Source organism: Populus alba, chromosome 1, assembly GCF_005239225.2.
Source record: "Populus alba chromosome 1, ASM523922v2, whole genome shotgun sequence".
NCBI classification, from domain to species: Eukaryota; Viridiplantae; Streptophyta; class Magnoliopsida; order Malpighiales; family Salicaceae; genus Populus; species Populus alba.
This window is the reverse complement of record NC_133284.1, coordinates 3,557,466-3,571,689: the sequence shown is the minus strand read 5'-3', so window position 1 is coordinate 3,571,689 and position 14,224 is coordinate 3,557,466. Positions and strand designations below refer to the sequence as shown.

General features: G+C 32.2%; 1 protein-coding gene and 1 pseudogene across 1 annotated transcript; both read left to right on the top strand.

Moving 5' to 3' along the window:
• Positions 1-1,886: 1,886 nt before the first annotated feature.
• LOC118053964 (uncharacterized) lies at positions 1,887-9,762 on the top strand. Its single transcript, XM_073406177.1, has 21 exons — positions 1,887-2,351; positions 2,818-3,072; positions 3,306-3,430; positions 3,916-3,960; positions 4,048-4,129; positions 4,220-4,288; positions 4,392-4,562; positions 4,665-4,730; positions 5,370-5,438; positions 5,537-5,668; positions 5,777-5,844; positions 6,090-6,236; positions 6,475-6,587; positions 6,724-6,926; positions 6,996-7,052; positions 8,544-8,666; positions 8,753-8,801; positions 8,886-8,932; positions 9,052-9,113; positions 9,219-9,270; positions 9,396-9,762. The coding sequence occupies exons 1-21, from the start codon at positions 2,193-2,195 to the stop codon at positions 9,417-9,419; spliced, it is 2,118 nt and encodes a 705-aa protein (XP_073262278.1). The 5' UTR covers positions 1,887-2,192; the 3' UTR covers positions 9,420-9,762.
• Positions 9,763-11,458: 1,696 nt separating this feature from the next.
• Positions 11,459-13,812, top strand: LOC118053993 (deoxyhypusine synthase-like; annotated as a pseudogene).
• Positions 13,813-14,224: the final 412 nt, after the last annotated feature.

Here is a 14,224-nt window from a genome sequence, read left to right as displayed (position 1 = left end):
TGAAGTTCTCATGAGTGTCAGGTGCTTGAATATTAATCTAGCCACACGTGCAATGCATCTAACTACTATCCAATAATATTTTGATCTTTCTGTCTATATATAATATATAATTATATATAGATGAATCCCTTTAATTATGTTTTCTCACAAAACAAAAAATACAATTACCAAAATATCAAACACAACACTGTGACAAAGTGTGGTATATGTTATTAAAAATTTCGTTTAGACGCCTATTTAAATCGGTTGCTACGTTTAATCAAAACTACGTATTTTATATTAATGTAAATATACTAAAAAATAATTTTTTATAAATTTCGATTCTAAAATCCAAAATTAAAGAAATTTTTTTTTTCTTATTTAATTCTTTTTATCTAATCAAAACTAAAAATATCTCCAATTAATATTTTTCTTTACTAATTTTTTAAAATAAACACTTAAATTAACTGATATAATATCATTAGTTATTCTTTAAGTACTATAAAATTTCTCTCATGATATATATATAAAAGAAAGATATATTCCGAATTCAAGATAAGTTTATATGAAGATTATAGTTTGAAATTGTTTTCTAACCACTATTCAAGATAAATAAAAAATCTATTTTAGGAAAATAATTATCATTAGCATTTCTTAATAATTAAAAAAACTAATTAAATCACTGGAAAGCAAAGCTCAGCGGATAACTGAGAATCAGCAAAGGTCTGGCCATAACCGACGGAGGAGGAGCTGGAGCTGGAGCTGTCAGTGGTGGAAGAATGATCGGTAGTGGTTTTTTGTGGTGATATTAATACTATCAAGATCACTGAAAAAATCATCTGTGCCATTATATCATCATCACTAGGAAAATCCAAGAGAGGTCGTCTGCCGTGAAATATATGCTGGCTGGAGCTTTTCTTCTTCGAAAAGAACCTCTTTTTATATATATATATATATATATATATATATATATATATATATATATTCTTAGACAAATTTTGATGCACTTAAACTAAGGATATGGAAGGAGTTTTTTCTTCCTCAACTTACTGACTTCTTTTCTTGGAATTGATATTTAAAGAAATTTCTTCTTTTTAATATAAAAGATGGATGTGAAGATGCATTTTGAAATTCTTAAAAAATAATTTTTTTTTTTAGTAAATTGACTGATACCGTTTACTAGTTAAATAAAAAAAATATCAGTAATTACCATTACGTGATCCATTAGTGTTTGTTTTAACACTATAATCTGATTATTAAAATACTTTTAAATGAGAAAAAATTAAATTTATATTCTTAAGTATTTTTTTATGATATTAACATGCTGATGTTAAAAATAAATAAATAAAATTTATAAAAATATTATTTTAATATATTTTTAATTAAAAAAATTCTTTTAAAAAATATCAACCCTTTTTTTATAACTAATTAACTCCAAAATACTCCATAACAACCCAAATTAAACCCTAGATAGTTTCCTTAACATAGATTTTATTTAATCGAAAATAGTAGTTTTCAAAACTTCCTATCTTAAAATGAGTGATTGAATGAGATTTTTCAGTTAGTAAATCCAAAAAGAAAATAAGATAAGATTAGCATTCGTATTCCTATTGCCATTTATTTACAATTAAACTAAGAAAATAAATCAATCTTTTACTAATTATCTTAATTAATCACCTTAATTACTTGATGCCATTTAATCTTCACACGACACCTTTACTCAAATTCAAAGTTTAATAATGAATCCCTCTCCTTTAAGAAAAAGAAACCTAAAAAATAAAAAAATAAAAAATCGTAACCGACCATAAAAAAATAAGAAAAAAAAAATCAGGTGGCCGGAGTAAATCCATAACAAGAACAACAACATATATACATAAAACCTACGTAAAATAACATTAAATAAAAAAAAAAAAACTAAGTACCAGTTTGAGCGGCGATCCGTTTGCCTCGCCTCTCTCTCAATCTCACGAGAAAGAGAAATCTTTGAAGTCAACAACCTCGTCATTAATGCACGATCCTCTTCCCTTTCTTTTCACTCCTCGTCGTCACCTCCACCACCATGTGAATATCTAGCAATATCTCTGCTTCTTAGAAACGTTATTATTGTCATGGATCTTCTTCTTCAAATTACGAGCTTATTTAACGTGTGAAAGAGCTTCTTCGGTGTGATTTTTTGCAGGGTGAAGGAAAATAATAAAGGGTTTTGTAAGACAATGGAGAAGAAGAAGTATCCCATTGGATCCGAGAATTATCTTCTTTACGAAGAGGTTGGTCAAGGTGTTAGTGCTTCTGTTCATCGTGCCTTGTGTGTTCCTTTTGATGAGATTGTCGCCATCAAGATTCTTGACTTTGAACGCGATAACGCTGATCTGGTAAAGATTTTTTCTTTCTTTCTTTCTTTTGTTCTTGAATATTGTTTTCTCGTGATCATATATATATATATATATATATATATATTAGTTGTAATTGGTTAAGATTGGATTTTTATATTCAAATTTCGTTGTCAATATCATAGCTAGACTGAAACCTTGTGTGTGTGCGTCTCTTGTTCTGCAGATACCTAAAAGCTTGCAAATATTAAAAATAAAAAAAATGATGCACTCGAAAATTGTGGGCTATCGCATTATGCGATCATTAGAACAAGGAATAAAATTTAATTTTTTCATGTTGGATTTTAATTGCACAGTATGATTTTGTAGGAAAAAAAATTAAAAAAAGTATGTTTCCATTTTTGTTTTGAAGTTTAATACTTGCAATAAGGTAATAGTGTGTTTTAGATCATTTTTCCTTGTGTTTTTTAATGTTAATTTTGGTTTATATGTACTGCTGTTCTGACAGAGTAATATTTCACGGGAAGTGCAAACAATGATCTTGGTGAACCATCCTAATGTTCTCAAATCACACTGCTCCTTTGTCAGTGATCATAATTTGTGGGTTGTTATGCCATTTATGTCTGGGGGTTCTTGTCTTCACATATTGAAGGCAGCTTATCCTGATGGTTTCGAGGAGTTGGTGATAGCAACAATACTACGTGAGGTATTGAAGGGAATAGAGTATCTTCATCAACAGGGCCACATACATCGCGATGTTAAAGTAGGTAATCCTGTCTTTAGAACTTCATTAGCTCCAAACGATCTTATCGCCTAATTATATATCTAATTACCTCAAGAAATGGGACTTATTTGTATGTGCTGTCGTTTCAATTTCTAATGTTTCTGTCAATAGTTAGAACCTGTTTTGGTTTCTGGAATTAATGTTAGTTTCTTACACAACTATAAGTCATTTATTTTAGTTCTCTGATTGAGATCATGTTATGTTTTTTGAAGGCTGGTAATATTCTCGTTGATGGACGTGGCGCAGTCAAGTTGGGAGATTTTGGTGTTTCTGCTTGCCTTTTTGATTCAGGAGACAGGCAACGCATGAGGAATACATTTGTTGGGACGCCTTGCTGGTATGATTTTAAGAATTCTAATATATATTTTAAATTCTTGATTTTGTTTTCGACCCACTTATTGTATGTTACAGTAAATAAAAGCTAGCCTTAATATTCATATAATTATCAAGGCTTAAAGTATGTTCAATGGAGTCTACTGTAGAAATATTTCACTTTGTCAGGAACCTTTTTAAATGATATCGAGAGATTTCATAGAATTCAAACTGTTGGACGAAATGATAAAGGAATACTCCAAAACATATCTACACAAGTTTTGTATTGGATTGATCACGATTCACAATGAAGATCATACCTATACGATTTTGACAAATATAATCCATTTTGTTATCTTAGAAAAATATTTATGTATTTATGAGAGGGCCTATCTTGAAATGAATAAAATGAAGTCTTCAAGAGACAGATAATTTGCAAGGAGATAAGAAACAGTGGTGTGAATACTGCAATAGTACTTGTGCCTTATACCTCTGTCTTTTGTTTTTCAGGATGGCACCTGAGGTCATGGAGCAGCTTCATGGATATGATTTCAAGTAAGTCCACTCTTTTTTCAAGAGTTTCTCCTCCTCACAAGGTTTCGATTTCATGGAGTTGATGTTTTGCTGACAATTTTCCCACAGGGCTGACATCTGGTCCTTCGGGATAACTGCTTTGGAGCTTGCGCATGGGCATGCTCCTTTCTCAAAATATCCTCCAATGAAGGTGCCTAGACTCTACTAAAACTATAAGTAACATATTTTGTAAAACACCATGAATTTTATCTCAGTCCGATTTAAATTTTCTCTTGTAAAGGTGCTGCTTATGACCTTGCAAAATGCACCCCCAGGCCTGGATTTAGAAAGGGATAAGAAGTTCTCTAAGGTATGCTTTTAACAAACTAACTAGCAGAGTTTCATACTAAAAAAGAAATGAAAACTAGCAGAGTTTCATACTAAAAGATATGTCTTTTGTTCAATCTCCCCAGTCTTTTAAGCAGATGATAGCAAGTTGTTTGGTAAAAGATCCTTTGAAACGACCTTCTGCGAATAAGTTGTTAAAGCATTCCTTTTTCAAGCAAGCAAGGTCGAATGACTATATCGTACGGACATTATTGGATGGATTGCCCGATCTTGGTGATCGTATCAAGGCTTTGAAGGTTAGTGAGTTAAGTTTTAAGGACATTACTGCAACAATAAATAGCATTTTCTATTCTGACTTGCATTCGTGAACTTAAAAATTGCCTTAATTTGAAATGCAGAGAAAGGAAGAAGATATGCTTGCTCAAAAGAAGATGCCCGATGGGGAAATGGAGGAACTATCACAGGTTTGAATGTTTTGTTGTCTAAAGCAGATATTAATTTGATTTCTAGTAAAACTACAATATTTTTCTATCTGATTTTTTCCCTTCTAATTTGTATGTTGATTTATTATGCTTCTTTGAAATTGTAGCAGTGTATTTCTACATTTCAAGTGTAGATTTCCTTCTGCATATTTTTCCAATATTCAAATGCATTTTTGTGTTCCATTATCAATCATCACAATTTTCTAATAACATAAACTGAAAGGATGGCTATCCTATAAAGTAATGGAGCTTTCCAAGTTCTCGACCATCTTGAGTACTCTTACAGAGTTTTCTTCAGCTTGTCAGGTTTAAGATTTGTTTTTTTTTTTTTTTGTATTTATCAAATAACATGATATTGGGCGTGGCTGTTGATTTCTGTCATGTATTTAACTTTCGCATGCCTATTAATCACTATTTGTTTACAGTATCAGTTTTGTGGTGTTAAGTTGTAGTCTGTCCTTAGTGTTATGGCTGCAAGCTGATCTTAACAAGTCTATTATAGTTTTGTTCATGGATAGTATAATATACATCCAAGGATGTATTTGTTCACTTACATACTGCTCTTTTATTTGCAGATATCTCATTATACTTTAGTAATATCTTGCTTGTAATCCTATGTAGAATGAATACAAACGAGGAATTAGCGGTTGGAACTTCAACCTTGAAGATGTGAAGGCTCAGGCTTCCTTGGTACCGCAATGGCTGATACCGTCTCAGTTAAAATCAACTTGGTAACAGTGGTCAGGATTCCCTGTCTCAGGCCCTCTTTTTTTTTTTTTTGGCTTCAGATACCAGATGCAGAGGACCATTCGACCGATAGTAATCCGGGAGGAAGCTCGAGTTCTTTGTCTACACTTGATGCAGTTGAAAAGCAATCAGAACCTCGGAATTCTTCCCTAGGACAAGTCACAGAAATGATGGTATTTTGATATCTGGTTCTTGCACAGCTTGTAGAGAGATAGGTGCTTCAATTTTCATCTTCTCATTTACTTGGTTTCTTTGGTTCTAATGCTCATAATTTTTGACAGGAGGATAAAGACGTGCAAAATCGAGCTGCACCACTTCCATCAGTCAACTCCGCAATAAATATTACGAGGTGTGTCCCTAACCTATGCTTTTATCTTTATTTATTTGTTTAGCCACTTATAAGAAGTAATCAGTGAGCAGCAGTGCTTCTGCATGGAAAAGCTAATGCTTAGCATTGTCTTTAAATAAAACTCAACCCAATTCCAAAGTGCTTGTGTTTATATTTCTCTGTAAAATTTATATCTTTAATTGTCAGAGAATTCGTTAGCTATACATTGACTGAACTCTAATAAGAATCTTATGATTTGTTTTCAGAGTTAGAAGTGTAAAATCCGATGATGACTCAATCAATGCAAGTCCATGCCATGAACGGCGTGTTTCGCAAAATTCTTCACTTTTTTCAGATCGTGTTGAAGGCAATGCAACTGAAAGGCCAGCTTCTGATATCAACGGAAAACCTAGGTTTGACAGCTGATTCTGTGTATTAATTCGAACTTGGAATGGTTTAATTCTTAGAACATATAATCTGTCTACCATCCTAGTAGTTTTACTGTCTTGTTTCATTTTATCATTGATTGTATTCTACATTCTTGGCATCCCATATACTCTAATATGTGACTGAATATTCTTTTTCTCATATGAAAATTTATTTTTAACATCCTTTGGCATGTTCTTACCAAGATTTTCGGAATCTATACAGTGACAAGTTGCAAAATCAACCACCCAATAATTCAAATATCAACGGAGCAATAATTAATCAAGATGGAGATGATGCACCTTCTGAAAATCCTTCAAAGCCATTCAAGTCATCAGGCAAGTGCTTAAATTCTTGTCATTGTTGTAGCATTTCTTTTTCCTGTGCAAAGAATTCCCAGTTTCTCATTGATTGGTACATGATGGCTTTCCTGTCTTATATTTTCTTCTTTCTTCTTGCATTTTCTTCTAAGAGGGAAACAAGTTCCCAATTTTGCATTAATTACTGTATCATACCTCTCTCTCTCTCTCTCTTATGAGGAGATTTCACTTACCCGTATATTCAAAGAGCTGTTTGCAGGGGCAAGCAGTGAGGAACTAGATGAAAAAGCAAAGCCTCCAGTGGTTCAGCAAAGAGGACGATTCAAAGTTACTTCAGAGAATGTTGATATAGAAAAGGTGACTGAATTTCAGTATTGACGTCCCTTCTTTTATTCAGATGGGATATAACTCGACTTTCCTTTTCAGGCGATCTCACCTCTGGTTCTGCAGAAGAGTCACAGCATGCAGGTTCGTAATTTTGAGGTCAGCACATTTGTGCCATTGTACATCTTATTATCCTTTGATCTTTTCTAGTTTACGTTTTATTGTTTTCCTACAATTTTTTTAAAAAATAGCATGTGAATAAGCTAAAAATCAATGGAGATAAATTAACTTCTACGAAGATTGATTAGGGTAAACTTAGTAGAAAGGTGATAAGTAGAACCATAAATCCCAAAGGCCGCTTTAAATTAACTCTCAAAAATTTAAGAAACGGTAAATCAATTCTACAGAATCTCAAGCAAATTCCTAGAGAATAGCTTTTATATATGATCTTTTGACATGGTATTCTCTGAGACTAGACACCACCTTTTTATTCATACTCAGAAGTCGAAACCTAAGTCAAAACCATTTAGGTTTTCTACTTCTATATGTACTTACAAAATAGTCAGACATGTCATTGTGTATTTATGATTTTTTTGAAGAGTTTTGGAGAGTCAGGTGTGTGAAATATGTGTTGAGCGCATCTGATACAACGTAGTATTCCTTCAACACAGAGCTTGTTCGATAACAATTGTAGGAGCAGAATGTTGCACACTTCTAATGTTTTTTCAGTTTATTACTGGGATAGAGCAAAGCCATGGCCTAAAACAATTCTCAGGTCTTAAGTTAGATGGTCTTGACTAAAGATGTAAGACAATTTATCCATTCAGATGAAATAAAATCCCAATTTGATTAGATATCACCTAAATTTTTAGATAGTGTAAGCATTTAGTGGTCCTTTTTCATTTTTTCTTCACAGTTTTTGGGATGAACTAGTTAACTGTCCTTCAGACTTTTTTTGCAGTACAAAGTGTTTATTCATCACATATCAAAATATTATATTATAGTTGAGATTTAATGTCAAGATTTTAATTTTCTTTTTCAATATTTAACATTAAAGCACATATGTGATTTTTTTTTAATATAATTATGATTGTGTTGGATTTTTCAATATTTAGTAAAGTTATGGAGTGATAAGTAAATTCTTATGAAAAAATAAGAATTCCATAACTTTAAAAGTGATTCCTTCAGGTACTCATATAAAAGGCCACAAACAGAGGCTTTGAGGGGGCACACGACTTAGTGCACTCTTACTAAGCTAGTTGCAAAGAAAATTTAGTTCCTTTCAGGTTTTTTTTATCTGGCTAGGCCGAGAGGGAACACAGTTTCTTTCTAACTTTTTGATAATTAGTACTCGTTTTCCCATAATTTTGAGTTTTATGTGTCAAAATCTTCTTTTATACATTGTCTAGGCTTCCAGCTATTGACTGTCAGCTTTTTCTGAAGATTGATTCCCTATTTATTGAAATACTGAACTGGAGCCTTTTATATCACAGTTAATTTATGAGGAAAATTCTCCCCAGAAAGCAGGTTTTTGGCCATTTAGTGCATATGGAATCTGTGAATAGAATATAGTTCCTGTTACTCAGGTTTCTTTTGATCGAAGCTGTACAGTACCTTCCCATTCTCATGAAAATGTTATGGGTTATGTAGGTGCTCACCCAACATCCAGGAACGCCGTCGCCATCACCATCAGAAACCATACCATCAACTGTTTTGGGTCATCCTGTGTTTCCATTATTGCTTTCTATTCTACAGACAAATATTACTCAAAGGGTATGTATTATAGACTATAGTTTCATATTTTTCCATCTTATGAAATCAAAATTTCTGCATTTCTTGACTCCCCCCCCCCCCGACAGGATGATATTCTGCATCTAATGAGGCAACTTTCTGGAGGTGACACTGCAGGTGCAGCAATTCCTTGCCTTTGGAATAAGCTATTTTTCTTTAATCTGTTCGGTTACCTTACTTGAACCTGTTTTGTTTTCTTAGGCAACCGCGCAACTGATGGGGGATGGGCAACGATGGAGAAATCTTTGGTATGTAACTCTAGTGTTGATTACTTTCAAAGGCCAGGGATGATTTTCAGCTACATTAATTTTCTGAACTATATTGTATTTTATTCCTGAAGCTAAGGAATTTTGTGTGGATTTTGCAGTTAGAAGCAGCTCATGATAGGGAGAAGGAATTGCTTCATGAAATAACGGAGTTGCAATGGAGGTAATTGTAATGCCATGCAGATGAATTTACATCATGTAGTTTATCTTCACATTTGTGTAAAACATAACATCAAGTATTCGTTAAAATCTTCTTCTGTAACTATAGGCTTATACGAACACAAGAAGAGCTCCAAAAGTATAAAACAGAAAATGCTCAGGTTGGCATTTGATACCCCTTGACCACCCTTAGTTGGCCTTTTTGGTCATGGAATAGGCTAATAAAAGGATTTCAGGTATGATTTCTCTATCCAAATGGGAGCTTGATGATCTTATTTTGATGCAGAACAAATTCGAAAAACCTTGCTAGCTACACCGGCGAAGCTCACGGAGGAGACAGTCCCTAGATTGATCATATTTTGACACAGAAGAGAACTAATTGTTGGTAGCTCGTTATTATTTTTGGATTGCAGATTTGTTTCAGCATGTAATATTTTAACCCACATGTGCAGATTCACCATTGATGGAATCTCAGATGTAAACAAGAAAAAGTTTCTATTTATAATCAACTTGCTGGTGTAAATCCTCCTTTTACAGCCTAGTAGTTGGTGGTGGACATTCACCTATGTGACCGAATGTATTTCTTTGCCAAATCTTGAATTGAGCTTTCCAATTTTGGATACTATGATTTTAATGCACGCACATTTTTTGCACTATGCTTTTTACTGTGCTCGTTGTTGCAAGTGATATGCATGGAAGTTCATCCCATATGCCAAAAGTCCTGTGAACATTCAAAAAATTAAAATAATATTATTTTGATTTTTTATTTTTTTAAAAATAATTGAGTGTGTTTTACTGATTAAATTAATTTTTTGCTTAAAATGAATTTTTTTTTAATGTTTTCAGATCGTTTTTGATGTATTGATGTTAAAAATAAAAAATTTTATTTTAATGCATTTTTAAATGAAAAATACTTTGAATCGCTACCATCAAATATAACTTGTTTATAATGAAATATTAACCAAATATAACCTTATATACCAAAGGTAAATTTGGTTCTAAAAATTTACATAAATCACCAAAAAACAGTCACTTAATCTGTGCTTCTATATTTTATTAAAACTAATCAATTAATCCATATTTTGTTTTATAAAACATAACTAAGTAGCCCCTTCTATATTGAAATACTAACCAAATATAATCTTTTATATATCAAAGGTAAATTTAGTTCTAAAAAATCACTAGCTTTACAAAATACACAAATAATTTATATAAAAATTACAAAGATATCACTAAAAACATAGTCACTTAATCTTTGGGTCTATATTTTATTAAAACTAATCAATTAATCCTTATTTCTTTTTTTATAAAACATAACTAAGTAGCCCTTGACTAGCATTCATCATCCTCAATTTAGTAGTTTCTTTTATGTTAATTCTCTAATTTCTTCTCTTCTGTTTCTATTTTTTTTTTTATTTCTATTTCTTAAAAAATAATTAAAAAAAAAACAAGTTCAAAATTAAAAATAGATAAAGAATATAAAGATTAAATGTATAACTTCTAAACCACGAGAACTAATGAATTAGTTTTATTAAGCTAAAGGACTAGAGAATAATTAACCCTATTTTTTAAGTAAGAAAAGCATAGGATTCATGACTTCAAGCCTGTTTGTTTTTGTATTTTAAAAATATTTAAAAATATATATATTTTTTTTATTTTTTGTATTTTCAGATCGTTTCGATATGCTGATGTTAAAAATAAAATTTAAGAAATAAAAAAAAAATATTATTTAGATGCATTTCCAAGCGAAAAAATATTTTCCAAAAAACAATCACTGCTACAATACAAAATGAGTTTAAAAAACCTGTTTATTTTTGCGTTTTAAAAGTACTTTTGAAAAAATCTAAACTTTTTTTTCTTTAAATTAGATTTTTTTTTGATATTTTTAGATTATTTTGATATACTAAAGTTGAAAATGAATTTTAAAAATAAAAAATATATTATTTTAATGCATTTCCGAGTAAAAAACAATATTACTATAATATCAAACAAGCTCTTCAAAGCAGCAGCAACAACAACAACAATGCTGTCAAGAACTTATCATAAGCCTTACTAGATAAAACTTTATTATGTCAAAAAGCAAGGTGATGAATCAAGATTTTATTAGTATATCTTTACCAAAAAAATTCTAAATCAAGAAAAACTTAGAGGCATAAATTTTCCAGAACACAAACATACTCTAGTGAAGGTGTATTGGGTTTAATGCTAGCTAAACCCAGCCACGATTGGGTGTGGTAGCGTGCCAAGCCTCGTGTTGGGTTTGGAGCTGGCCAGACCCATCAATAATTAGGCTTGGTAATGTGTCAAACCCTGAGCGTTGAGTCCAATGTTAGCCAGACCCAGCCATAAATGGGGTTGTCAGTGTGCCTAGCCTAGGCACATTGGGTCTGATGTTAGTTAGACTCGAGAGATGATTGAGTCTAACACTATCAATTCTATAAATTTTATATAAAATCATAGAAAAATTATTTCTCAACAAATAAAGTTAATTAAACAAATCTATATCTCACCAAAATCATTAGATATATTAAAGTCTTTCATGACTAGCTATGTCATTATTTTTTAGTTGAATAAAACAAATAGAATACAATTTACAATACAACTTAAAAGTATCACAAATGTAAAATTATATTTAATCCTCTCTTCACAAAAAAACAAAATTCATGAATTATAAATACACCATAAAACTTTTAGAACAAAAATTTATAATTTTCATTCTTTATTACATAATATATTGTTGAGTGCATCTCTCTTTAAAATATTATTATATATTTTCTTTTAAAAAATATAATTATTTTAGCATTATAGAGTCTCTATTTTCATAATTTTATTAAAAAAATTTTTTTTCAGGTATTAGTCGTAAATTATATTAGCCTGCCAAAATATTAATTACAACTATTAACTAAATTGACTAAAAAATATAGATAAAATTATTGTTATAAAAATATTCAATTCCAGGTTTTCTTCCTCGTTTCTAGTGGGTTCCAAGCTTCCCACCCTTGAAGCTTGACATTCAAGTTGTTAATGACATGGTGAGTCAGTTAGTTTCATTGTTTTACAACCCTTGAAGTTTTGTGGGCTCTCTTGTTTTGGAGTTTTTGGATGATTCCAAGTCTTTTTTGTGTTTGATTTTGATACCCAATTAGTTTATTTTATGAATATGTTGCTTGTTTGAATTGAAGCTAGACTGGAGGCTTGTGGATGAAGAGATAGCGGAACTTTGTAGTGAGGAAGAGAGGGAGTTGGCTTATAGAGAGTCTGTGAGAAGCTAACTGTTCTTGGGTTTTACATCAAATCTTGTTTCTTCAGGTGTTAGAGATACAATTCGATATCTTGTCAAGCATCATATGGTGAGTCATTTCATGGTTTGATATTGCTTGTTATGTAATTGTTGTCTTGCGTTTGATGGAATGACTTAAAGAAAGAGAATTCGATTCAAAAACTTAATCTTTTCATGGACTGCATTATAATTTAGAGAATTGAAAAAAAAATCAGTCTAGTAAGTCTTATTTGTAAAATGACTGCAGGTTGATGTACTGCTTACAACGGCAGGTGGCATGGAAGAAGATCTTATAAAATGCCTTGCATCAACATACAAAGGTGACTTCTCTTTACCTGGGCCTCAATTACACTCAAAAGGGTTGAATCGCATTGGTAACCTGTTGGTTCCTCATGACAACTACTGCAAATTTGAGGATTGGATCATTCCAATCTTTGACCAAATGTTGAAGGAACAAATCGAAGAGGTGTTGCTCTCACTGTAATAACAGCTATGTATCGGCTGAGTTTGAGCTATGTACCTGTTGGTTCCTACATGTAGATTTGAGCTGTCAATCAAACTTGTATTTATTTTGCAATCTGAGATAGGAAGATAAAAGACATGACTATCATGACGTATGAGAGGAATAATCTAGAAAATCCGATTAATTATTCTTTTGCATGTTATTTGTGCTATGAGAACAATGACATGAAAATTTGTGTGAGTTGATGTCGTTTTGGATGTTTTTCAGAACAGCATTCCAGTATTCTGTCCAGGCTTAACAGATGGTTCTCTGGGCGACAAGGTGTACTTTCATTCTTTCCGCAGCCTTGGTTTAATTGTTGACATAGTTCAAGGTTGGTGTTTGCAGCTACAACGTTATTTCTTTATGATAATTAACAGTTGAGATACAAACACTATACTAAATAGCACTTTGAACAGATATCAGAGCCATGAATGGTGAAGCTGCTCATGCAAGTCCTAGAAAAACCGGTATTATCATTCTTGGAGGTGGGTTTCCAAAGCATCATATATGCAATGCCAATTTGATGGGAGTGATTCTGGAGCTCATCCTGACGAGGCTGTGTCAAGGGAGGAATTACGAAGTTCTGCTAAAACTGTTAAGGTATGGTTTGATTTCCCCTAATTCGTCCTTTGTTTGTACCATTTCAGGTTTTTTTTTATCAATACCACTTGCAGATCCCACAGTTAGCCACGAGCATCATAGTTCTGTGTCTTATTTCCATGTGTTAAGAATTTTGAGATACTGTAGCAGTTTTTTTTTTTGTCTAATGATGTTCTTTTGTCAGTGCAATGATAATTCATCTGCCTCTTTGTTGCATTTAACCAGGTCCATTGTGATGCAACTACCGCTTTCCCTCTCCTAGTTCACGAAACATTTGTCCAGAGGAGAAATAGTTCCCGCAGCGATGCTCAAAACTAAAAGCTCTGTGCAGTTTTTGGCCAGGTGCTGACTCATTTTTTTTATACTGCAATTGAAGATTCCTCAGGATGGTGGTAGTGGACTCCCAGATTTTTTTTGGGTTCCCAACGTTGAGGGATATGACAGAAGACACTGCTACCAGCCGCCTCTCACCATTGTTTCCCTCCCAAAGAAAAATAAATTTAAGATGTCAACAGAGTTCAGGAACATTGGGTTTTCCTTTAATTGGAGGAATATTCTCCCCTCAAACTTTTTCTTGTAGAGTAGAGGAAGGCGTGTGGCAAGAATAATAACTCATGACTGCCAAAATGGGCTTTCTGACAAAAGGGAGAGAGATTTCTGACATAAAACAGCTTTAGACCTAACTAGTAACACCTGAAATACAGTCCCTTTAAGATTCCTCTGAAATTTT